The sequence below is a fragment of the Kogia breviceps genome, chromosome 19 (assembly GCF_026419965.1).
Source record: "Kogia breviceps isolate mKogBre1 chromosome 19, mKogBre1 haplotype 1, whole genome shotgun sequence".
NCBI lineage: Eukaryota > Metazoa > Chordata > Mammalia > Artiodactyla > Physeteridae > Kogia > Kogia breviceps.
This window is the reverse complement of record NC_081328.1, coordinates 23970784-23994719: the sequence shown is the minus strand read 5'-3', so window position 1 is coordinate 23994719 and position 23936 is coordinate 23970784. Positions and strand designations below refer to the sequence as shown.

The window sequence follows — 23936 nt, the reverse complement described above, 5'->3', positions numbered from 1 at the left end:
GCGGTACGCGGGCCTCTCACTGTTGTGGCCTCTCCCATTGCAGAGCACAGGCTCCGGACGCACAGGCTCAGTGGCCATGGCTCACGGGCCCAGCCGCTCCGCGGCATGTGGGATCTTCCCGGACTGGGGCACGAACCCGTGTCCCCTGCATCAGCAGGCCGACTCTCAACCACTGCGCCACCAGGGAAGCCCCAACTTAACTTTCTGATTGTAGTTTTTTTTGGTTTTGTTTGTTTTAATATTTATTTATTTATTTTGGCTGCACCAGATCTTAGTTGCAGCATGCATGCGGGATCTAGTTCCCCAGCCAGGGATCGAACCCAGACCCCCTGCATTGGGAGCACAGAGTCTTACCCACTGGACCACCAGGGAAGTCCCTTTGCTTGTAGCCTTTTAGTAATTTTTCTATATTATGTATATATACAAACTTACTCATAAACATGGGCTCATACAGTATAACTTATACTTCATATATTATTAATATTTTCCAATCTCATTAAATATTTTCTTCTACTTTATTTTCTTAAGTGTAAATAGTATCTTGTCATGTATAAAATAATTTATTTGAATCAGTCATTGGCCTTTTTGGTTGTTTTAAAATTTCACTTATGTAAACAAATCTATTGGGTTTTTTTTTTGTTTTTTTAAATTTATTTTTATTTTATTTTTGGCTGCGTTGGGTCTTTGTTGCTGCACACGGGCTTTCCCTAGTTGCGGAGAGTGGGGGCTATTCTTCGTTGCGGTGCGCAGGCTTCTTACTGCGGTGGCTTCTCTAGTTGCGGAGCCCGGGCTCTGCGCACATGGGCTTCAGTAGTTGTGGCACGCGGGCTCCGTAGTTGTGGCTCACGGCTGTAGAGTACAGGCTCAGTAGTTGTGGCTCATGGGCTTATTTGCTTCGCGGCATGTGGGATCCGGACCAGGGCTCAAACCCATGTCCCCTGCATTGGCAGGCGGATCCTTAACCACTGTGCCACTGGGGAAGCCTCTATTGTTATTATATGTAATAATTATTACTTGTATACATATAGCTGTTGTTTTAAGGGAGTATTTTTGATATTTCTTTGCTTTTTGTGTTCTTAGAGAACAAAATAATAGAATTATAGTAAAAAACTATGAATTTAAATTAAGAAATCAGTCGTCTGAGCTAATTAATTAAGATCATGTGTTTGTGTATATTTATTCTTTTTCTCTAAGCAGGTTGGCAACATTGTACAAATCACCAAGCCAGAAGGATGCTACAGTCCTATTTCAAATCACAGTCAGTATTATTTGATTATAGTGGGATTTTGGTGTTAGTGGGCAGTAATTATCTGAAGAGAGCATTTACAAATTGCTTCTGTTAACTTCTGTAGGCAGCAATCATATTTGAGGACAGCTTTTGATGCTTAGAACATTATCCCCAAAATAGTAGTATATGTAAAGAATTCTCTAGTCACAATTGAACAGAATTTATTCTTAAGAACAGAGGAAATACTTATTTGTAGGGAAATGTGTTCCATGCCATGTGTAATGTCAGGATATTGGATTTTTAAAGTAAAAGTCGTTAAAGATTTTCAGAAAAGAAAAAAATACCAGCATTACTGATTTTGATCTGCACATATTATAGATCTATCATAGCCATCAAATATATCCCACTTTTTTCTTTCTATTGAAGTATAGTTGATATGTAATATTATATAAGTTACACGTGTACATTATAGTGATTCACAATTTTTAAAGGTTATACTCCATTTATAGTTATTGTAAAATACTGGCTATATTCCCCATGTTGTACAATAATATCCTTGTAGTTTATTTTATGCATAGTGTTGTAGTTTGTACATCTTAATCCCCTACCTCATTATTGCCCCACCCCACTTTCCTCTTCCCACTGGTGACCTCTAGTTTGTTCTCTGTATCTGTGAGTCTGCTTCTTTTTTGTTGTATTCACTAGTTTCTTGTTATTTTTTTAGATTCCACATATAAGTGAAATATATCCCACTTTAAAGTGTTAATTTTCCAGTAATTTCACATCATAGAAAATACATTTTTGGCTAAAATAATGCATATTTATCACTAGTGTTGAATTAGATATATTCTTGACATCTCATTTTAAGGACAAAAACAGAAATAGAAGGAGATTCTGAAACTGAATTATCTACTTAGTCTTTGCACTGCCCAGGTGCATTTAAAGTATCTAATCAGGACATTTTATTTTAGAGTATTTATTTATTTTTATTGGGGTATAGTTGTTTTACAATGTTGTGTTAGTTTCTACTGTACAGCGAAGTGGAGTTCCCTGTGCTATACAGCAGGTTCTCATTAGTTTTCTGTTTTATACGTATTAGTGTATATATGTCGATCCCAATCTCCCAATTCATTAGAGTATTTAATTGTGAAAATATTTCTAAAGTACCTAAGTAATTAGTGCATGTTAATTCCTTTCACCTCTTCCAATAGAGCCACTGTAAAGTTTGTTAGGATTGACTTTGAGAGAATATTTTCATAATGTACTATATTTCTGTATATGTGTATGTATAAGTAAATACATACACATACTCTAGATAAAAATTACCCTATTATAACCCTGGATATCTTTGAGGTTTATCCTCTTCATTCACAGTGGTTGATAACTTCTATCCCAAGAATAAAGTAGCTCTTTTATCAATTACTTTAAAATATTTGGAAGACCAGTTGTTATTTTAGATGTTCTTAAAGCATACTTGTATATTTTTTCATCTTGCAGCCTCAGGGATTTAGAGATGCTGTTGTTGCTACTGCACGTTCATTGCAAACTGAAGGTTCATTGAATATCCGGAAGCGGTCACGGGACTCAGAGGAAGAAAAGGAATCCAAAGACTAGTCTCACAGTATACATATGTATTGATGCTGTGAGAGATGCAGTGCTTACAAGTAGTAGATTCATTACTTTAGAATATAAACACTATGGCGTGAATGAATCCAGTCTATATTAAGTGAATGGTGAATAAATGGATCAGGTCTATATTAAGTGAAAATATTTAACAAATAGGATTCTCTGAAAGAGTTTTTCTAAACTAAGCAGTGTTCTACAGTTGTATTTAACCCTGTTTTCATTTTCAGTAATATTCAGTAGAGATGATGCAGGTATTGTATTTTGCAAATGTGGAAAGCTGATCACTTGTGGCCAATCTGAATTTAATATTCAGACTGTTTTTTCCTCCTTTCTTTGCCAATTGCCTAGACATTTCTAAGAAGAAAATATTTTTTTCACATTCCTATTGTGCTCTCCTTTTTATTTTTTTTATTTTTATTTTTTTTTGCGGTATGCGGGCTTCTCACTGTTGTGGCCTCTCCTGTTGCGGAGCACAGGCTCCGGACGCGCAGGCTCAGCGGCCGTGGCTCACGGGCCCAGCCACTCCGTGGCACATGGGATCTTCCCGGACCGGGGCACGAACCCGTGTCCCCTGCATCGGCAGGCAGACTCTCAACCACTGCGCCACCACGGAAGCCCCGTGCTCTCCTCTTTAAATGTAGCTTTGATAATCCTCAAAAATGACATGTTTCTATTATGAAGAAAAGCCAGCACCATGAGTCAGCATATCATTACATTCAGTTTATGAGTAGGATATACATTTTGGATAACCAGTCTGATTTTAGTGACCCCAATCCTAAAATCTAAGTCATTTGCTCATTTTTTAATGTTATTTTGTAACATTAAAGGAAGGACTTTGGAGTTGTTATACCATCTAGAACATTGACTGGAACATATATCTACGTTGTCAAGTTGATAAACTCACGGTCATTTATTTCTATATTTTTGAAACATGGTGTGATCCAGTTTTAGGTGTATTGACATTTTCCTTTGAATAATCCTAATACTGCTTGAATAAATTAAAAATTTGGATTCTTGAGTGGTTTCAAAATTTAAAAATGTTTTGGTACCTGGTTCTTAGTGCTTCTTAATTTATTTACAAAATTTACTTTGACTCCCAGTGGAAGAAAATTATTTAAGTAATTGAATATTATATTACCGTGACAACCATATTTTCCAGACTTTAGTGGCAGTTGGTATTTCCTGTCCCAGATGAACACTAAATTCATAAAATTTTTTAAATATAATTATTCTGTAATTGGTTATACATAGACTAACCATAGTTGGCGAGGACTTTTTAAAGAATGAAAATAGGCACTGCTAACAATTATACCAGGACATAAATCAGGACTGTCCTAGGCAAATCAGGCTTATGGTCATCCTAATTATGTAAGACTAATTTCAAATAACTACTTTAGTATAGGATAACTAATTGTAACTATCTTATTTTTGAAGGCTTTAAGGCATATGTTTTTATTATAATTAATGCAGTCATTGTAAAAAAATTACCTGTCATTTTATATTCTGTCTACTCAAATCATAACATCAAGAGAGTAAGGGGGTTGTTAAGTGATAAATATCAGTGTTACCAGGCATCAGATACTGTTAAGAGGTCATTTTATAAAGCATTATAACACTACTTTTAAAAGAACTATGAGACCCCAAAATGGATTAAAGACCTAAATGTAAGGCCAGACCCTATCAAACTCTTAAGAGGAAAACATAGGCAGAACACTCTATGACATAAATCACAGCAAGATCCTTTTTGACTCACCTCCTAGAGAAATGGAAATAAAAACAAAAACAAATGGGACCTAATGAAACTTAAAAGCTTTTCCACAGCAAAGGAAACCATAAACAAGATGAAAAGACAACCCTCAGAATGGGAGAAAATATATGCAAATGAAGCAACTGACAGAGGATTAGTCTCCAAAATTTACAAGCAGCTCATGCAGCTCAATATCAAAAAAACAAACAACCCAATCCAAAAATGGGCAGAAGACCTAAATAAACATTTCTCCAAAGGAGATATACAGATTGCCAACAAACACATGAAAGAATGCTCAATATCATTAATCATTAGAGAAATGCAGATCAAAACTACAATGAGATATCATCTCACACCAGTCAGAATGGCCATCATCAAAGAATCTAGAAACAATAAATGCTGAAGAGGGTGTGGAGAAAAGGGAACCCTCTTGCACTGCTGGTGGGAATGTAAATTGATACAGCCACTATGGAGAACAGTATGGAGGTTCCTTAAAAAACTAAAAATAGAACTACCATATGACACAGCAATTCCACTACTGGGCATATGCCCAGAGAAAACCATAATTCAAAAAGAGTCATGTACCAAAATGTTCATTGCAGCTCTATTTACAATAGCCAGGACATGGAAGCAACCTAGGTGTCCATCAACAGATGATTGAGGGCTTCCCTGATGGCGCAGTGGTTGAGAGTTCACCTGCTGATGCAGGGGACACAGGTTCGTGCCCCAGTCTGGGAAGATCCCACATGCCGGGGAGTGGCTGAGCCTGTGCTCCGCAACGGGAGAGGCCACAACAGTGAAGCCTGCGTACTGCACAGAAAAAAAAAGATGATTGGATAAAGAAGATGTGGCACATATATACAATGGAATATTACTCAGACATAAAAAGTGAAATTGAGTTATTTGTAGTGAAGTGGATGGACCTAGAGTCTGTCATACAGAGTGAAGTAAGTCAGAAAGAGAAAAAGAAATACTGTTTGCTAACATATATATGGAATCTAAGAAAAAAATGGTCATGGAGAACCTAGGGGCAAGACGGGAATAAAGACACCTACTAGAGAATGGACTTGAGGATATGGGGAGGGGGAAGGGTAAGCTGTGACAAAGTGAGAGAGTGGCATGGACATATATACACTACCAAACGTAAAATAGATAGCTAGTGGGAAGCAGCCACACAGCACAAAGAGATCAGCTCAGTGCTTTTTGACCACCTAGAGGGGTGGGAGGGAGGGAGACGCAAGAGGGAAGAGAGATGGGAACATATGTTTATGTATAACTGATTCACTTTGTTATAAAGCAGAAATCATTGTAAAGCAATTATACTCCAATAAAGATGTTAATTAAAAAAAAACCTGAGACCCTGAATATTGACAAAGCCAAGTGTATTTCTTTTTGTTTGCAACTCTTTTTAAATAAAATTTTCATATCATAGCCTTTCAAAGTTGTGCTGCTGAAAAGATATTTATTTTTCTAGTTATAATATACACTTAGTCTGCTTGGGCTGCAGTAACAAAATACCATAGACTTACACAACAGAATTTTCTCATGGTATTTTCTCAGTGTCCCAGTATGGTCTGGTACTGGTAAAGGCTGTCTTCCTTGCTTGCAGACAGCTGCCTTCTCACTGTTTGCTCACAAGGACTTTCCTTGGTGAATACACATAGATAGAGACCATTGTCTCTTCTGTCTTATAAGGCCACCAATCCTGTGAGAAATCCACCCTTATAACCTGATTTAACATTAATTACCTCTTAAAAGCCCTATCTCCAAATAGTCACATTGGAGGTAGTGCTTCAACATATGAATATTGAGAGGACACAGTTCAGTCCATAGCATTCTGCCCCTGGTCCCTGCAAATTCATGTCCTTCTCACATGCAAAATACATACATTCTATCCCAACAGCCCCCAAAGTCTTAACTCATTCCAGCATCAACTCTAAAGTACAAAGTCTCATTAAAATAACTTCTAAATCAGAGACCAGTGAGATTCCAGGTACAGTTCTTTTTTTAAAAAATATATTTATTTATTTTTATTTGGTTGTGCCGGGTCTTAGTTGTGGCATGCGAACTCTTAGTTGCGGCATACATGTGGGATCTAGTTCCTTGACCAGGGATCGAGCCCAGGCTGCTTGCATTGGGAGTAGGGAAGTCCTCAGGTACAGTTCTGAGGGAGAATTCTCCAGCTGTGAACCTGTGAAACCTGACAAGTCTTTCCAAAATACAATGGTAGGATAGACATTCTCATTCTGAAGGAAGAAATCAGAAGGAAAAATGGAGTGATGGGTCCCAAGGAAGTTCAAAACTTAGCCAGACAAATTCCATTAGATCTTAAGGCTTGACATTAATCCTTTTTGGTCTGATCTGCCTTCCAGGCCCACTGGCATGGCAGCATCACCACACAACTCTAGGTGGAGGTTCTGCCCCTGACCTCTGGCAGAGGCCATCTGGCCTGTTGAGAATGAGGTAGTAGCCCTGATGACCTGAATGGCCTTCAGGGTCATTTTTCCCTCTTCTTGAAGAATAGCTGATGTTTGCAGCAAAATAGCTCTCCAGTCCTTTCAAATCCAAGAAGTTGGTCAGCCTTCCTTCATTTTGTCCTGTCTCTATCCCCTTCAGTTCAAACTGGCATTGTTTTGGCTCTTATAATACCATAAGCTTTTTATGGAGTGATGATCTAGCCACAGTTGTCCTCTTCAGAACATGCTGTCTTAATTTGCAATAGATAGGCTGAGAATTTTCCAAATTTTTAGGTTCCGGTTCCTTTTTGCTTAATTTCTTCCTCATATATCTCATTTTGCTATAAACAGGAGGAACCAAGGCACTCCTTCAGTACTTCACTTAGAAACCTCAGCTAAATAGCCAGTTTCATTACTTGGAAGTTCTATGTTCCACGGAACACTAAATTCAGCCAGTTCTTTGCCACTTTATAATAAGGGTCACCTTTTCTCCAGTTTCCAATTACATGTTCCTCATTTCCATTTGAGATCTCACCAGAATCACCTTTAATACCCATATTTCTAGCATGCCACCTCCAAACTCTTCCAGCCTCCACCCATTACTGTTCCAAAGCTTCTTCCATATTTTTAGGTATTCCTTTTTTTTTTTTTTTTTTTTTTTTTTGGCGGTACGCGGGCCTCTCACTATGGCGGCTTCTCCCGTTGCGGAGCTCACGCTCCGGACGCGCAGGCTCAGCGGCCATGGCTCACGGGCCCAGCCGCTTCGCAGCATGTGGGATCTTCCCGGACCAGGGCATGAACCCGTGTGCCCTGCCTCGGCAGGCAGATTCTCAACCACTGCGCCACCAGGGAAGCCCTCTAATAGTGTTTTAATGGTTTATAAATGTATATGAGTAACACTTTTTGTTTCTTGAAACTTTTATTGATTTTTATTTGTCAAGTTTGGGACAGTTGATTTGTCTTTGGAATATTTTCAAGCTATTCCTAGTAGCTTAAATTTTAACCCTAATAGACTTATTTTCATTTCCCAGATCAGCTATTTTAATTTTCTCTATAATTACTGTATTTTGTTTTTATTGTTAAAAATGTTTTTACTAAAATATTTACAACTAGTTACCAGTGATAAAATTAAAATAAAATGTGGTAGAGAGAAGATAGGCCTAGAGTCAGAAGACCTGGATCCTAATTCTGAGACATTAATAAGACATGTCAATTTAAACACCTTTATTTTCTCTTGCCTTTCTCTTATAAAATGTATAAAATAAGATAGGACTGAAAGGAGCTTCAAGATGGCGGAAGAATAAGACGTGGAGATCACCTTCCTCCCCACAAATACATCAGAAATACATCTACATGTGGAACTGCTCCTACAGAACACCTACTGAATGCTGGCAGAAGACCTCAGACCTCCCAAAAGGCAAGAAACTCCCCACGTACCTGGGTAGGACAAAAGAAAAAAGAAAAAAACACAGACAAAAGAATAGGAACGGGACCAGTGGGAGGGAGCTGTGAGGGAGGAAAGGTGTCCACACACTAGAAGCCCCTTCATGGGCCGAGTCTGCGGGTGGCGGAGAGGGGAAGCTTCAGAGCCACGGAGGAAAGCGCAGCAACAGGGGTGCGGAGGGCAAAGCAGAGAGATTCCCGCACGGAGGATCGGTGCGGACCAGCACTCACCAGCCCGAGAGGCTTGTCTGCTCACCCACCGGGGCGGTCGGGGGCTGGGAGCTGAGGCTTGGGCTTCGGAGGTCAGATCCCAGGGAGAGGACTGGGGTTGGCTGCGTGAACACAGCCTGAAGGGGTTAGTGCGCCACAGCTAGCCGGGAGGGAGTCTGGGAAAAGTCTGAAACTGCCGAAGAGGCAAGAGACTTTTTATTGCCTCTTTGTTTCCTGGTGTGCAAGGAGAGGGGATTAAGAGCGCCGCTTAAAGGAGCTCCAGAAACAGGCGCAAGCTGCGGCTATCAGTGCGGACCCCAGAGATGGGCATGAGACGCTAAGGTCGCTGCTGCAGCCACCAAGAAGCCTGTGTGAGAGCACAGGTCACTCTCCACACTGCCCCTCCCAGGAGGCTGGGCAGCCCGCCACTGCCAGGGTCCCGTGGTCCAGGGACAACTTCCCAGGGAGAACGCATGGCGCCTTAGGCTGGTGAAACGTCATGCCGGCCTCTGCCGCTGCAGTCTCACCCCGCACTCCATTACCCCTCCCTCCCCCTGGCCTGAGTGAACCAGAGCCCCCAAATCAGCTGCTCCTTTAACCCCATCCTGTCTGAGGGAAGAACAAACGCCCTCAGGCGACCCACATGCAGAGGCAGGGCCAAATCCAAAGCTGAACTCCAGGAGCTGTGAGAACAAAGAAGAGAAAGGGAAATTTCTCCCAGCAGCCTCAGAAGCAGCGGATTAAAGCTCCACAATCAACGTGATGTACCCTGCATCTGTGGAATACCTGAATAGACAACAAATCATCCCAAATTGAGGAGGTGGATTTTGGGAGCAAGATATATTATTTTTTTCCCCCTTTTTCTCTTTTTGTGAATGTGTATGTGTCTGCTTCTGTGTGTGATTTTTGTCTGTATAGCTTTGCTTTTACCATTTGTCCTCGGGTTCTGCCTGTACATTTTTTGGTTTTGTTTTGTTTACTTTAAAAATTTTTTTTCTTAATAATTATTTTTTATTTTTTACTTTAATTATTTTATTTTGTTTTTATTTTATTTTACTTTATCTTCTTTCTTTCTTTCCTTCTATTTTTTCTCCCTTTTATTCTGAGCCGTGTGGATGACAGGCTCTTGGTGCTCCAGCCAGGCATCAGGGCTGTTTCTCTGAGGTGGGAGAGCCAAGTTCAGACACTGGTCCACCAGAGACCTCCTAGCTCCACGTAATATCAAATGGTGAAAATCTCCCAGAGATCTCCATCTCAATGCCAAGACCCAGCTCCACTCGACGACCAGCAAGCTACAGTGCTGGACATCCTACGCCAAACAACTAGCAAGACAGGAACACAGCCCCACCCATTAGCAGAGAGGCGGCCTAAAATCATAATAAGGCCACAGACACCCCAAAACACGCCACCAGACATGGACCTTCCCACCAGAAAGACAAGATCCAGCCTCATCCACCAGAACACAGGTACTAGTCTCCTCCACCAGGAAGCCCACACAACCCACTGAACCAACCTTAGCCACTGGGGACAGACACCAAAAACAACGGGAACTATGAACCTGCAGCCTGTGAAAAGGAGACCCCAAACACAGTAAGTTAAGCAAAATGAGAAGACAGAAAAACACACAGCAGATGAAGGAGCAAGGCAAAAACCCACCAGACCTAACAAATGAAGAGGAAATAGGCAGTCTATATGAAAAAGAATTCAGAATAATGATAAAGATGATCCAAAATCTTGGAAATAGAATAGAGAAAATACAAGAAACATTTAACAAGGACCTAGAAGAACTAAAGAGCAAACAAACAGTGATGAAGAACACAATACATGAAATTAAAAATGCTCTAGAAGGGATCAATAGCACAATAACTGAGGCAGCAGAATGGATAAGTGATCTGGAAGATAAAATAGTGGAAATAACTACTGCAGAGCAGAATAAAGAAAAAAGAATGAAAAGAATTGAGGACAATCTCAGAGACCTCTGGGACAATATTAAGTGCACCAACATGCGAATTATAGGGGTGCCAGAAGAAGAAGAGGAAAAAGAAAGGGACTGAGAAAATATTTGAAGAGATTATAGTTGAAAACTTCCCTAATATGGGAAAGCAAATAGTTAATCAAGTCCAGGAAGCACAGAGAGTCCCATACAGGATAAATCCAAGACACATACTAATCAAACTATCAAAAATTAAATACAAAGAAAAAAATATTAAAAGCAGCAAGGGAAAAACAACAAATAACACACAAGGGACTCCCCATAAGGTTAACAGCTGATCTTTTAGCAGAAACTCTGCAAGCCAGAAGGGAGTGACAGGACATATTTAAAGTGATGAAGGAGAAAAACCTACAACCAAGATTACTCTACCCAGCAAGGATCTCATTCAGATTTGATGGAGAAATTAAAACCTTTACAGAAAAGCAAAAGCAAAGCAAATTCAGCACCACCAAACCAGCTTTACAACAAATGCTAAAGGAACTTCTATAGGCAGGAAACACAAGAGAAGAAAAAGACCTACAATAACAAACCCAAAACAATTAAGAAAATAGTAATAGGAACATACATATTATGTATGTTCCTATTGTATGAAAGGAATGTATGATACCTTAACATTTCATTTAAGGTAATCGATAATTACCTTAAATGTAAATGGATTAAATGCTCCAACCAAAAGACATAGACTGACCAAATGGTTACAAAAACAAGACCGTATATATGCTGTCTACAAGAGACCCACTTCAGACCTAGGGACACATACAGACTGAAAGTGAGGGGATGGAAAAAGATATTCCATGCAAATGGAAATCAAAAGAAAGCTGGAGTAGCAATTCTCATATCAGACAAAATAGACTTTAAAATAAAGACTCTTACAAGAGACAAAGAAGGACACTACATAATGATCAAGGGATCTATCCAAGAAGAAGATATAACAATTGTAAATATTTATGCACCCACCATAGGAGCACCTCAATACATAAGGCAACAGCTAACAGCATAAAAGGGGAAATCGACAGTAACACAATCATAGTAGGGGATTTTAACATCCCATTTTCACCACTGGACAGATCATGCAAAATGAAAATAAATAAGGAAACACAAGCTTTAAGTGATACATTAAATAAGATGGACTTAATTAATATTTATAGGACATTCCATCCAAAAACAACAGAATACACATTCTTCTCAAGTGCCCTTGGAACATTCTCCAGGATAGATCATATCTTGGGTCACAAATCAAGCCTTGGTAAATTTAAGAAAATCGAAATTATATCAAGTATCTTCTGACCACAATGCTATGAGACAAGATATCAATTACAGGAAAAAAATCTGTAAAAAATACAAACACATGGAGGCTAAACAATACACTACTTAATAACCAAGAGATCACTGAAGAAATCAAAGAGGAAATAAAAAAATACCTAGAAACAAATGACAATGAAAACACAATGACCCCAAACCTATGGGATGCAGCAAAAGCAGTTCTAAGAGGGACATTTACAGTAATACAACAAGAAACGCCTCAAATAAGCAACTTAACCTTACCCCTAAAGCCATTAGAGAAAGAAGAACAAAAAAACCCCAAAGATAGCAGAAGGAAAGAAATCATAAAGATCAGATCAGGAATAAATGAAAAAGAAATGAAGGAAATGATAGCAAAGATCAATAAAACTAAAAGCTGGTTCTTTGAGAAGATAAACAAAATTGATAAACCATTATCCAGACTCATCAAGAAAAAGAGGGAGAAGACTCAAATCAATAGAATTAGAAATGAAAAAGGAGAAGTAACAACTGACATTACAGAAATACAAAAGATGGTGAGAGATTACTACAAGCAACTCTATGCCAATAAAATGGGCAACCTGGAAGACATGGACAAATTCTTCGGAATGCACAACATTCTGAGACTGAACCAGGAAGAAATAGAAAATATGAACAGACCAATCACAAGCACTGAAATTGAAACTGTGATTTAAAATCTTCCAACAGACAAAAGCCCAGGACCAGCTGGCTTCACAGGTGAATTCTATCAAACATTTAGGGAAGAGCTAACACATCCTTCTCAAACTCTTCCAAAATATAGCAGAGGGAGAAACACTCCCAAACTCATTCTATGAGGCCACCATCACCCTGATACCAAAACTAGACAAAGATGTCACAAAGAAAGAAAACTACAGGCCAATATCACTGATGATCATAGATGCAAAAATCCTCAACAAAATACTAGCAAACAGAATCCAACAGCACATTAAAAGGATCATACACCATGATCAAGTTGGGTTTATCCCAGGAATGCAAGGATTCTTCAATATACACAAATCAATGTGATACACCATATTAACAAATTGAAGGAGAAAAACCGTATGATCATCTCAACAGATGCAGAGAAAGCTTTCGACAAAATTCAACACCCATTTATGATAAAAACCCTGCAGAAAGTAGGCATAGAGGCAACTTTCCTCAACATAGTAAAGGCCACATATGACAAGCCCACAGCCAATATCATCCTCAATGGTGAAAAACTGAAACCATTTCTACTAAGATCAGGAAGAAGACAAGGTTGCCCACTCTCATCACTGTTATTCAACATAGTTTTGGAAGTTTCAGCCACAGCAATCAGAGAAGAAAAAGAAATAAAAGGAATCCATATTGGAAAAGAAGAAGTAAAGTTGTGACTGTTTGCAGATGACATGATACTATACATAGAGAATCCTACGGAAGCTACCAGAAAACTATTAGAGCTAATCAATGAGTTTGGTAAAGTAACAGGATACAAAATTAATGCACAGAAATCTCTAGCATTCCTATACACTAATGATGAAAAATCTGAAAGTGAAATTAAGAAAACACTCCCATTTACCATTGCAACAAAAAGAATAAAATATCTGGGAATAAACCTACCTAAGGAGACAAAAGACCTGTATGCAGAAAATTATAAGACACTGATGAAAGAAATTAAAGATGATATAAATAGATGGAGAGGTATACCATGTTCTTGGATTGGAAGAATCAACATTGTGAAAATGACTCTACTACCCAAAGCAATCTACAGAGTCAATGCAATCCCTATCAAACTACCACTGGCATTTTTCACAGAACTAGAACATAAAATTTCACAATTTGTATGGAAACACAAAAGACCCCGAATAGCCAAAGCCATCTTGAGAATGAAAAATGGAGCTGGAGGAATCAGGCTCCCTGGCTTCAGACTATACTACAAAGCTACAGTAATCAAGACAGTATGGTATTGGCACAAAAACAGAAATATAGATCAATGGAACAGGATAGAAACCCCAAAGATAAACCCACGCACATATGGTCATCTTATCTTTGATAAAGGAGACAAGAATATACAATGGAGAAAAGACAGCCTCTTCAATAAGTGGTGTTGGGAAATCTGGACAGGTACATGTAAAAGTATGAAATTAGAACACTCCCTAACACTATACACAAAAATAAACTCAAAATGGATTAAAGATCTAAATGTAAGGCCAGACACTATCAAACTCTTAGAGGAAAACATAGGCAGAACACTCTGTGAAATAATCATAACAAGATCCTTTATGACCCACCTCCTAGAGAAATGGAAATAAAAACAAAAATAAACAAATGGGACCTAATGAAACTTAAAAGCTTTTCCACAGCAAAGGAAACCATAAACAAGATGAAAAGACAACCCTCAGAATGGGAGAAAATATTTGCAAATGAAGCAACTGACAGAGGATTAATCTCCAAGATTTACAAGCAGCTCATGCAGCTCAATATCAAAAAAACAAACAAACCAATCCAAAAATGGGCAGAAGACCTAAATAGACATTTTTCCAAAGAAGATATACAGGTTGCCAACAAACACATGAAAGAATGCTCAACATCATTAATCATTAAAGAAATGCAAATCAAAACTACAATGAGGGCTTCCCTGGTGGCACAGTGGTTAAGAATCCGCCTGCCAATGCAGGGGATGTGGGTTCGAGCTGTGGTCTGGGAAGATCCCACATGCCATGGAGCAACTAATCCTTTCCACCACAACTACTGAGCCTGTGCTCTAGAGCCCATGAGCCACAACTACTGAGCTCACGTGCCACAACTATTGAGCCCACATGCCACAACTACTGAAGCCCACGTGCCTAGAGCCTGTGCTCCGCAACAAGAGAAGCTGCTGCAATGAGAAGCCCATGCACCACAATGAAGAGTACCCCTGCTCACCACAACTAGAGAAAGCCCTCGTGCAGCAACAGACCCAACGCAGCCAAAAATAAATAAATAAAATAAATTTATTTTTTAAAAAAACTACAATGAGATATCATCTTACACCAGTCAGAATGGCCATCATCAAAAAATCTACAAACAATTAATGCTGGAGAGGGTGTGGAGAAAAGGGAACCCTCTTGCACTGTTGGTGGGAATGTAAATTCATACAGCCACTATGGAGAACAATATGGAGGTTCTTTAAAAAACGAAAAATAGAACTACCATACGACCAAGTAATCCCACTATTGGGCAAATACCCTGAGAAAACCATAATTCAAAAAGAGTCGTGGGGCTTCCCTGGTGGTGCAGTGGTTGAGAGTCCGCTTGCTGATGCAGGGGATACAGGTTCGTGCCCCTGTCCGGGAAGATCCCACATGCCATGGAGCGGCTAGGCCCGTGAAGCCATGGCCACTGAGCCTGCGTGTCCGGAGCCTGTATTCCGCAAGGGGTGAGGCCATGACAGTGAGAGGCCCACGTACCGCCAAAAAAAAAAAAAAAAAAAAAAAAAAAAAAAAAAAAAAGAAGAGTCATGTACCAAAATGTTCATTGCAGTTCTATTTACAATAGCCAGGACATGGAAGCAACCTAAGTGTCCATCAATGGATGAATGGATAAAGAAGATGTGGCACATATATACAACGGAATATTACTCAGCCATAAAAGAAACGAAATTGAGTTATTTGTAGTGAGGTGGTTGGACCTAGAGTCTGTCATACAGAGTGAAGTAAGTCAGAAAGAGAAAAACTAATACTGTATGCTAACACATATATATGGAATCTAAGAAAAAAAATGGTCATGGAGAACCTAAGGGCAAGATGGGAATAAAGACACGGACCTACTAGAGAATGGACTTGAGGATATGAGGAGGGGGAAGGGTAAGCTGTGATAAAGTGAGAGAGTGGCATGGACATATATACACTACCAAACGTAAAATAGGTAGCTAGTGGGAAGCAGCCTCATAGCACAGGGAGATCACCTCAGTGCTTTGTGACCACTAAGAGGGGTGGGATAGGGAGGATGGGAGGGAGGGAGATGCGAGAGGGAAGAGATATGGGAACATATGTATATGTGTAACTGATTTACTTTGTTATAAAGCAGAAACTAACACACCATTGTAAAGCAATTATACTCCAATAAAAATGTTAGAAAAAAAAAGATAGGACTAAATGATTGCTAAATTCATTGGTCAAAATTTTGTGGCTTCTGTTTTTGCAGAGGCATTTATTAAATATTCACTTTAAATGAACAATCCTGGAAATATGGAAGAGTGACATTTACACATTTTTAATTTTCAAAATCAATTATTCTAGGGTTTCCATTCCAATACATTGCATTTTAATTTTGAGACATGATGTTGAAATGTTCTATTACTTTAAAAAAAAAAACACTGAGTTGCAGGAGAGAGGCTGGCTTAACGTCAGTGCCTAAATTTACTGTTACTGTTAGAATTTACAGAACATTTTGCTCCCTTAGAACTGATTTTGGCATTAAACATGTTGACAAGATTTCATGTGTTTTCGACCACAATATATTCCTTTGCCTGGTTTCAGTTTTAGTTCACCATTGACTTAGGCCATTTTGTGCTTCAGCTATCCATTTGACTCTCATTATGTATAGTAAGATGTGAGTTTTTAAATACATCGATACTCGGATAGTGATCTTACATATAGCTTATTTTATGAGAATGTAAAAGTTGGGTTCACTCAGAAGAGCTTGAGAACTTATGGAAATTATGTTCTACCTATTTTCAAAATTTTAAAATTAACACAGATAAGAAAAAGTGAAGTAGCAAAGTAAAGAGAATTTATATTAAGTTATATAAACCAAGGCAAAGAGGAAAATATAATTGATTATATAACTCTTGGTCTAATAATGGGAAACATAATTGCTATCATTAGTTCTTCAAGAGAAAAATGTTTTTCTTGTCTTTGTTTTTTATTTTATTTTTTAATTATTTTTTTTTACTAAGCAATATTTGCACAAGATTTGAAATTCAGTGAAAAGTAAGTCTTCTTTCCTCCCCTGTACCTTAGTCACTCAGTTCATTTTTAGGAGGCAGTCATCATTACCAGTTTCTTGTGTGATCTTCTAGAGCTATTCCATGTATCTAAAATATAAATATAATTTTTCTTCAACACCTAAATCTTAACCCAAACCGTACCTTATTTTTGTATTGGTACATATAGAATTTTCTCAATTAAAAACTTGCTGTGTGATATTCCAGCAATTGTACAATGATATTGTACAAATATCATTTTATTTAATCATTCTTAAATTGATGGATATTTAGATTAATCAAATTTTTTGTGAGGATATAAGGAATTGGTCAGAGTGTATGCGCATTTAGAATTTTGATAGATGTTGCCCACATATCCTCCAGAGATACTACCAATGTATACTTCCACCAATGTTGTTTGAGAGAGGCTGTTTATGCCCTTAACATCGTATGTTATTTTTTTTGCCAATTTGATAAGTTTATTAAAATAACATCTCATAGTGTGATATTAACATTTTCTTGTTCTTTTCTCTTTTTATAAGTGAGGTTGAATGTTTTTTGATTTGCTTACAAGTTACTCTATTTCCTTTTCTATGAACTGAATGTTCTTATTTTTTGTCCATTTTTTTATTGGGTGGTTGGTCTTTTTAATCTGTGAGAGTTCTTCACATATTAAGGAAGGTATTAGGCCTTTGTGATATGGCAGATATTTTCCCCAGTTTTTCTTATTTTTTTGTCTCACAGAAATTAGGTTTTTATGTAGTCAGTTTTTCACTTTTGTTTGAGTTGTGTGTCCTATTTAGACCTTCCCACTCCATGATTATTAAATAATCCCATTTTTTCTTAGAGTACTGTAAACAAATGTAATTTTATGTTCAAATCGCTCCATCTGGAACTTATTTGTATGTTAATCATGGCCTTGAGTTTTGAATTTGACAAAGGGCCCCTGAGTAAGAGGTGTCTCAGAAGGCAGTTAGATGAAAAATGCCAATGTATTCTATCTTATATCAGCCAAACTCTAAAGGCAAGTTCTATGTAGGACAATTATCAAAATATGGTAGTATTATAGCTAATGCATTTTTCTTCATGAATTTTGGGGTTTCTTTATTCATTTATTTAATAAATATTAAATATTTTTTGTTTAAATCAGCCAGAATTGGATTCTGTTTGTAGTGACAGAATCCGGTTGAATGTCCACTTTTCTCTCTTAACCTCAAAGGAATTATTCTAGTCCTTATTTCAGTTGTCATGTTAATCCTCTTTTGTGTCCCAAATCAACATATTAAGCTCTATCACCCATGCTCCAAATCCACTGCAATCTGTTTTAAATTAACAATGTTATAGTTTTATCAAATATTTGACATATATAAAACCAAACCCATTTTTCCCCAAATTGGTTTCCTTTTTCTACTTCATTTCTCTTAATGTCAGAACCTTTCCCAGAGACTTACTCTCATAATGACTACATATCTAGTCAGTTGCCAAATTATTAATTCTATAACAGGTATGCTCAAGTGTCATCAAGTTGTACTCTAAGAACTTGGAAATTAGAGAAATAAGTGGTTTTTTTTGGCTGTGTTGGGTCTTCATTGCTGCACGTGGGCTTTCTCTAGTTGCAGCGAGCGGGGGCTACTGTTCATTGTGGTGCGTGGGCTTCTCATTGCAGTGGCTTCTCTTGTTGCGGAGCATGGGCTCTAGGCATGTGGGCTTCAGTAGTTGTGACACACAAGCTCAGTAGTTGTGGCACGCAGGCTCAGTAGTTGTGGCATACGGGCTTAGTTGCTCTGTGGCATGTGGGTTCTTCCCAGACCCGAGATTGAACCCGTGTCCCCTGCATTGGCAGGCGGATTCTTAACCATTGTGCCACCAGGGAAGACCCTAGAGAAATAAGTTTGCTCTCAGAATTAAACTATGGAATCTTCAATACCCCTTACTAATAGTAGCTAACATTTACTGTATGTTACAGGAACAATAGGAAGGCAGAAAAAGCCAGCTTGGAAATGCATAACCTAGTTAATTAGTTTCAGAGCCCCAGACAGCAGGGACCATAGGAATGGTCTCATGGTAGGAGCCCACTGAGATGAATGAACTATCACCCTTCTCTATCGTTATTGCTTGGTCAGGATTCAAAGTCAGGGGAGAGAGTATTCTACTGACCTAACTTAGGTCAGTGTCTGACCCCGGGAAGTGGTAGCATCTGGGGGAAAACATCAGTACAGTTATCTTTGGCTTCTGCAAGAGGAGGCCTACCAAAACTGCATACAGTGTAGGAGAGGTGATTCCCTCAAAGAGACTGAGATGCTGCTAGGAAAGGGGTATAGCTGCTGGGCAACCAACAACAAGGAATGTACATTGTAATTTATGACTTGCTCAAAGTCATACTACTAGGAAACAGCCTACCTGAAAGTCAAAATAAGTCTAACTCCAGAGTCCATGCTCTTATAATAATGAAGTGGTTCTCAGCTTGGGGTGATTTTGCCTCCCAGGGGACATTTAGCATTGTGGAGATATTTTGCTCATCACAATGGCTAGGGACAGGTGCCACTTGCAACTAGTGGATAAAGATCAGGTATGCTGCTAAACATCCTAAAATGTATGTTACAACCCCCCATAACAAAGAATTACTGGGCCCAAAATATCAATAATGTTTAGGTTAGAAACTCTAACCTGGGAAAATATGGCATAGGGCCATATTCTTTAAATGTGTCCATCAGAAGTGTTGGCAAGCAATAGAGTGTGGTAGAAAAAGGATCAAAATGGAGCTAACTTTGGTTTAACCACTCAAGCCCTGCTCAAGGGAACGAGGGTCCTTCTTAGACTGGTCCTGATAGCTGATCCTGATTGTGGAAATGGTTGCATGAGGCTATCTCAGTTTGATGCTTTAAATACAAAATGAACTCTTGTCTGATCCCATGCACATCAGTTACCAATTTGTTGATAGTTTGATTTCCCAGGTACTTTGGTTATAGCCAGATCCATACAATTGTCTGGTCTCAATGGAAGTAGTAGTTCTCATTGTAAAGTCATATGTTGTCATTGTGATGTTTATACATCAGTTTCTTATGAGATATGTTAGTGTCAGTTAAGCTACTTCTGTGTAATTACATTTGGAAAACTCAAATTTTGTTTTTTCCCCCGGTTTTATTGAGATATAATTCAAGGTGTACATAATGGTTTGACTTACATATATTGTAAAATGATTACTGCAATAAGTTTGGTTAGCATCCATCACCTCATATAGATACAAATAAAACAGAAAGCAAAAAGAAAAAAATTCTTTTCCTTCGGATGAGAACTGTTAGGATTTACTCTCTTGATTTTCATGTATATCATATAGCAGTGTTAACTATAATCATCATGCGTGTATCCCTGATACTTATTCATCTTGTAACTGGAAGTTTGTACTTTTTGACCACCCTTCTCCAATTCCTCCTCCCCCAACACTCTGCCTCTGGTAACCACAGATCTGATCTCATTTTCTATGAGTTTGTTTGTTTTTGATTCTATAAATACGTGAGCTCATACAGTGTTTGTCTTTCTATGTGTGACTTACTTCACTTAGCATAATGCCCTCAATGCCCATCCATGCTGTTGCAAATGGCAGGATTTCCTCATTTTATTTTTTTTGGCCACATCACACAGCATGTGGGATCCTAGTTCCCTGACCAGGGATAGAACCTGTGCCCCATGCAGTGGAAGTGCGGAGTCCTAACCACTGGATCTCCAAGGAAGTTCCCAGGATTTCCTCATTTTTTTTGTGGCTGAATAATATTCCATTGTATGTATATATGTGTATGTATATATGTATGCATATATATGTAAATATGCATATATATATGAATACCACAATTTCTTTATCCAATAATGCATTGATGGACACTTAGTTGTGGAACACTCAAATTTCTGAGCTTCCAAGTTTAAGTTGCTAAACTTTGTCATAAATTCATTCAGGTAAATGTCACTATGGTAGTTTCAAGATGAATTCTTTGACACTCCTCCCATCAGGAGGTTGGGGTATATTATGTCTCCTTCTCTTGTATCCAAATATGCCTATTACTGCTTTGACCAATAGAGTACCACAGAAGTAATGCTATTGATTTATGACACCAGGTCACACCTTCTGTTTTATTCACTGAAACACTCAATCTTAGAACTCTTAAGCTACCATGTAAGACATCTGATTACCCTAAGGCCATTGGAGATGTTATGTGTGGGCATTACAGTTGATGGTCCCAGCTGAGCTCCCAGTTAACAGCCAGCTTCAACTGCCAGTTTGGCAACACAATCAAATTAATATCTTGAAAATAATTTACATATTAGTCATTTTTCTGCTTAATTTTTTTTCAATATAAATGGAAAAAAGTAGAATGTGAGTGAATCTCTTGGACATCTAGCCATAATTTTATCCCTAACCAACTGCTATCAGACTGCAACCTCACGAGACCTACAAGTGAGAACCACCTAGCTGAGCCCAGTCAACCTACAGAGCTGTGAAATACAGTAAAGTGTTTTTGTTTTATTATTTATTTATTGTGCTGTACACTCAACCTATAATGTTCTATTTTAATTGTCCTAATTGTTTTCAAATTTGTCTCCCAGTTACAGGTAGTGTTGTTCTTTTTTTAAAAAAATTTTTACTGGAGTATAGTTGATTTACAATGTTGTGTTAGTTTCAGGTATACGGCAAAGTGAATCAGTTATACATATACATATATCCACTCTTTTTTAGATTGTTTTCCCATACATACCATTATAGAGTATTGAGTAGAGTTCCCTGTGCTATACAGTAGTTCTTATTAGGTCGTTTTTGTTTTAGCCACTAAGTTTTGCAGTAGTTTGTTTTGCAGCAATAGATAGCCAGAATAGCCACTTGAGAGCCTCTCTGGGTGGGTTACTGGCTCTTCCTATGTTGCATCTTCGTGTCTTCTTAGAATTTCAGATCTTCCTGTAGAGTGTCTTTTAGTTTCTTGTGTTCATCTTCATTCCCACTGACAGCATTCTCTTCTGCACTCTCATTATCTCCCATTGCCCAGCTGATCTTTCAGCCTTCAGTGTTTCTTCTGAAAGAATATTTGTGTATTAATTTTCTTAAAACACAGTTTTCATCATGTTTCTTTCAAAATCAATATTTTTGCCAATTTTTGGAACAAATGTAATTCTATCTCTCAGTACAGTTTAGATCTAATCTTGAACTTTTGCCATGACCATAAGCTTTATACCTTAAACAGTCATGAAATTATTTTTTCAGAGATACAAAATTCCAGGATTTCATGTGACACTTAAAAAAAAGATATTTGAAAAATAATTTTATATATGAATGACCCAAGTTTATTTTGCATAGATATTGATTTGCTGCCTTTGTGCAAATAACTGCAATGCATTGTACTGCTATTTAGGTATATGGAGGTTCTTCAAATCTTAATAGCCCCCAACTTGCAAAATTACTGGAAACCACATGTGCTATATTGGTGCCAGATATGTCATTTATAGATCACTCTTTCATAAGCCAGCAAACCAATTCATATGCCCAAATAATTTCCTTTCTGGAGAAGCTACATTGTATCAGCATGGTTACCATGTGTGTTAATTGGTAATGTCTGTGCCACATGGCTTACTTTACCCTTGTCCAACCCAGCTATTCTACCACTTATGATTACCATATGTTACAGCACTCTAGGTTAATGGAATCGTTTCCATCTTCCCCTCTAGTCACAAATGTCATTGTGGCTCAATTCCATCAGCTCCACACTCAATGAAGAATAAAGTGGTATTATCTGAGCATAGGAGACACCTTTCTGTGGAGTTTTCATATTTAGTTGTCTGCTTCCTTTTCATTTAAAAAAGCAGTCGGACTTTTTGATGAATGCTCCAGAGTGGGTAATGGGCATCTGCTGACTGAAAGAGAACATGATCAATATCACTCAATTCTTGCATGTATTTATTATAAGTAAATATATAAATGGAATTAGGGCTTCTCTTGTGGTGCAGTGGTTAAGAATCCGCCTGCCAATGCAGGGGACACGGGTTCGAGCCCTAGTCCGGGAAGACCCCACATGCCGTGGAGCAGCTAAGCCCGTGCGCCACAACTACTGAGCCTGTGCTCTAGAGCCCGTGAGGCACAACTGCTGAGCCCGCGTGCTATAACTACTGAAGCCCGCACGCCTAAAGCCCATGCTCTGCAACAAGAGAAGCCATCGCAATGAGAAGCCTGTGCACCACAATGAAGAGTAGGCCCCGCTGGCCGCAACTAGAGAAAGCCCGCGCACAGCAATGAAGACCCAATGCAGACAAAAATAAATAAATAAAATAAATAATTTTTTAAAAAATTAGATAATATAGTTTTTTTTTAACCACCATAAAGTGATTTTTGGTTCTTGTAAAGTGAAAACTAGTAGCAAAATGTTGAAGTGGATTTTTTTTTAGCCAATTCGTTTTATTTTTTAATTTTTTAAAAATTTATTTATTTATTTATCTGTGCTGTGTCTTAGTTGTGGCATGCGGGATCTTCGTTGCGGCGTGTGGGATCTTTAGTTGCGGCATGCAGGATCTTTAGTTCTGGCATGCAATCTCTTAGTTGCGACATGTGGGATCTAGTTCCCTGACCAGGGATCGAACCCAGGCCACCTGCATTGGGAGCATGGAGTCTTAGCGACTGGACTACCAGGGAAGTCCCTGGAGTCAATTCATTTTAGAAGAACCATTTATTATAGAAGGGATATATTAACATCTTTGCCATTTATAGTATCCTCATCAGAAATCACCATAACCCCTGCCCTCATCCTATTTCATAAGCATGTCATAATAAGTTAAAAATTTTTTTGATTCCTCAAAGAACTAAGCAAGATTAAAAAATATTATTATCATTAATGGTTAAAACATTAAGAAAAAAAGTTAGAACCTGTTTTGGGGACTTCTTTGCTTTTTTTTTTTGCGGTACACGGGCCTCTCACTGCTGTGGCCTCTCCCGTTGCGGAGCACAGGCTCCG

At 38.4% G+C, this 23936-nt stretch overlaps 2 protein-coding genes across 10 annotated transcripts in view; one reads left to right on the top strand and one right to left on the bottom strand.

Moving 5' to 3' along the window:
* Positions 1 to 6042, top strand: part of RAD51C (RAD51 paralog C) — a 29947-nt gene extending 23905 nt beyond the window's left edge. Inside the window, exons 8-10 of one of the 2 annotated variants that reach the window (XR_010838190.1) lie at positions 1198 to 1258; positions 2726 to 3291; positions 5389 to 6042. Coding sequence is in view for 1 of the 2 variants with exons in the window: in XM_059047758.2 (XP_058903741.1) it covers positions 1198 to 1258; positions 2726 to 2842 (178 nt within the window). In the remaining variant the exon portion in view is untranslated. Of the gene's footprint in view, positions 1 to 1197; positions 1259 to 2725 lie in introns of both variants that reach the window. The other variant, XM_059047758.2, reaches the window with a different exon arrangement.
* TEX14 (testis expressed 14, intercellular bridge forming factor) overlaps positions 1 to 23936 on the bottom strand; it is a 168860-nt gene that overhangs the window by 137943 nt on the left and 6981 nt on the right. The window lies entirely within an intron of this gene.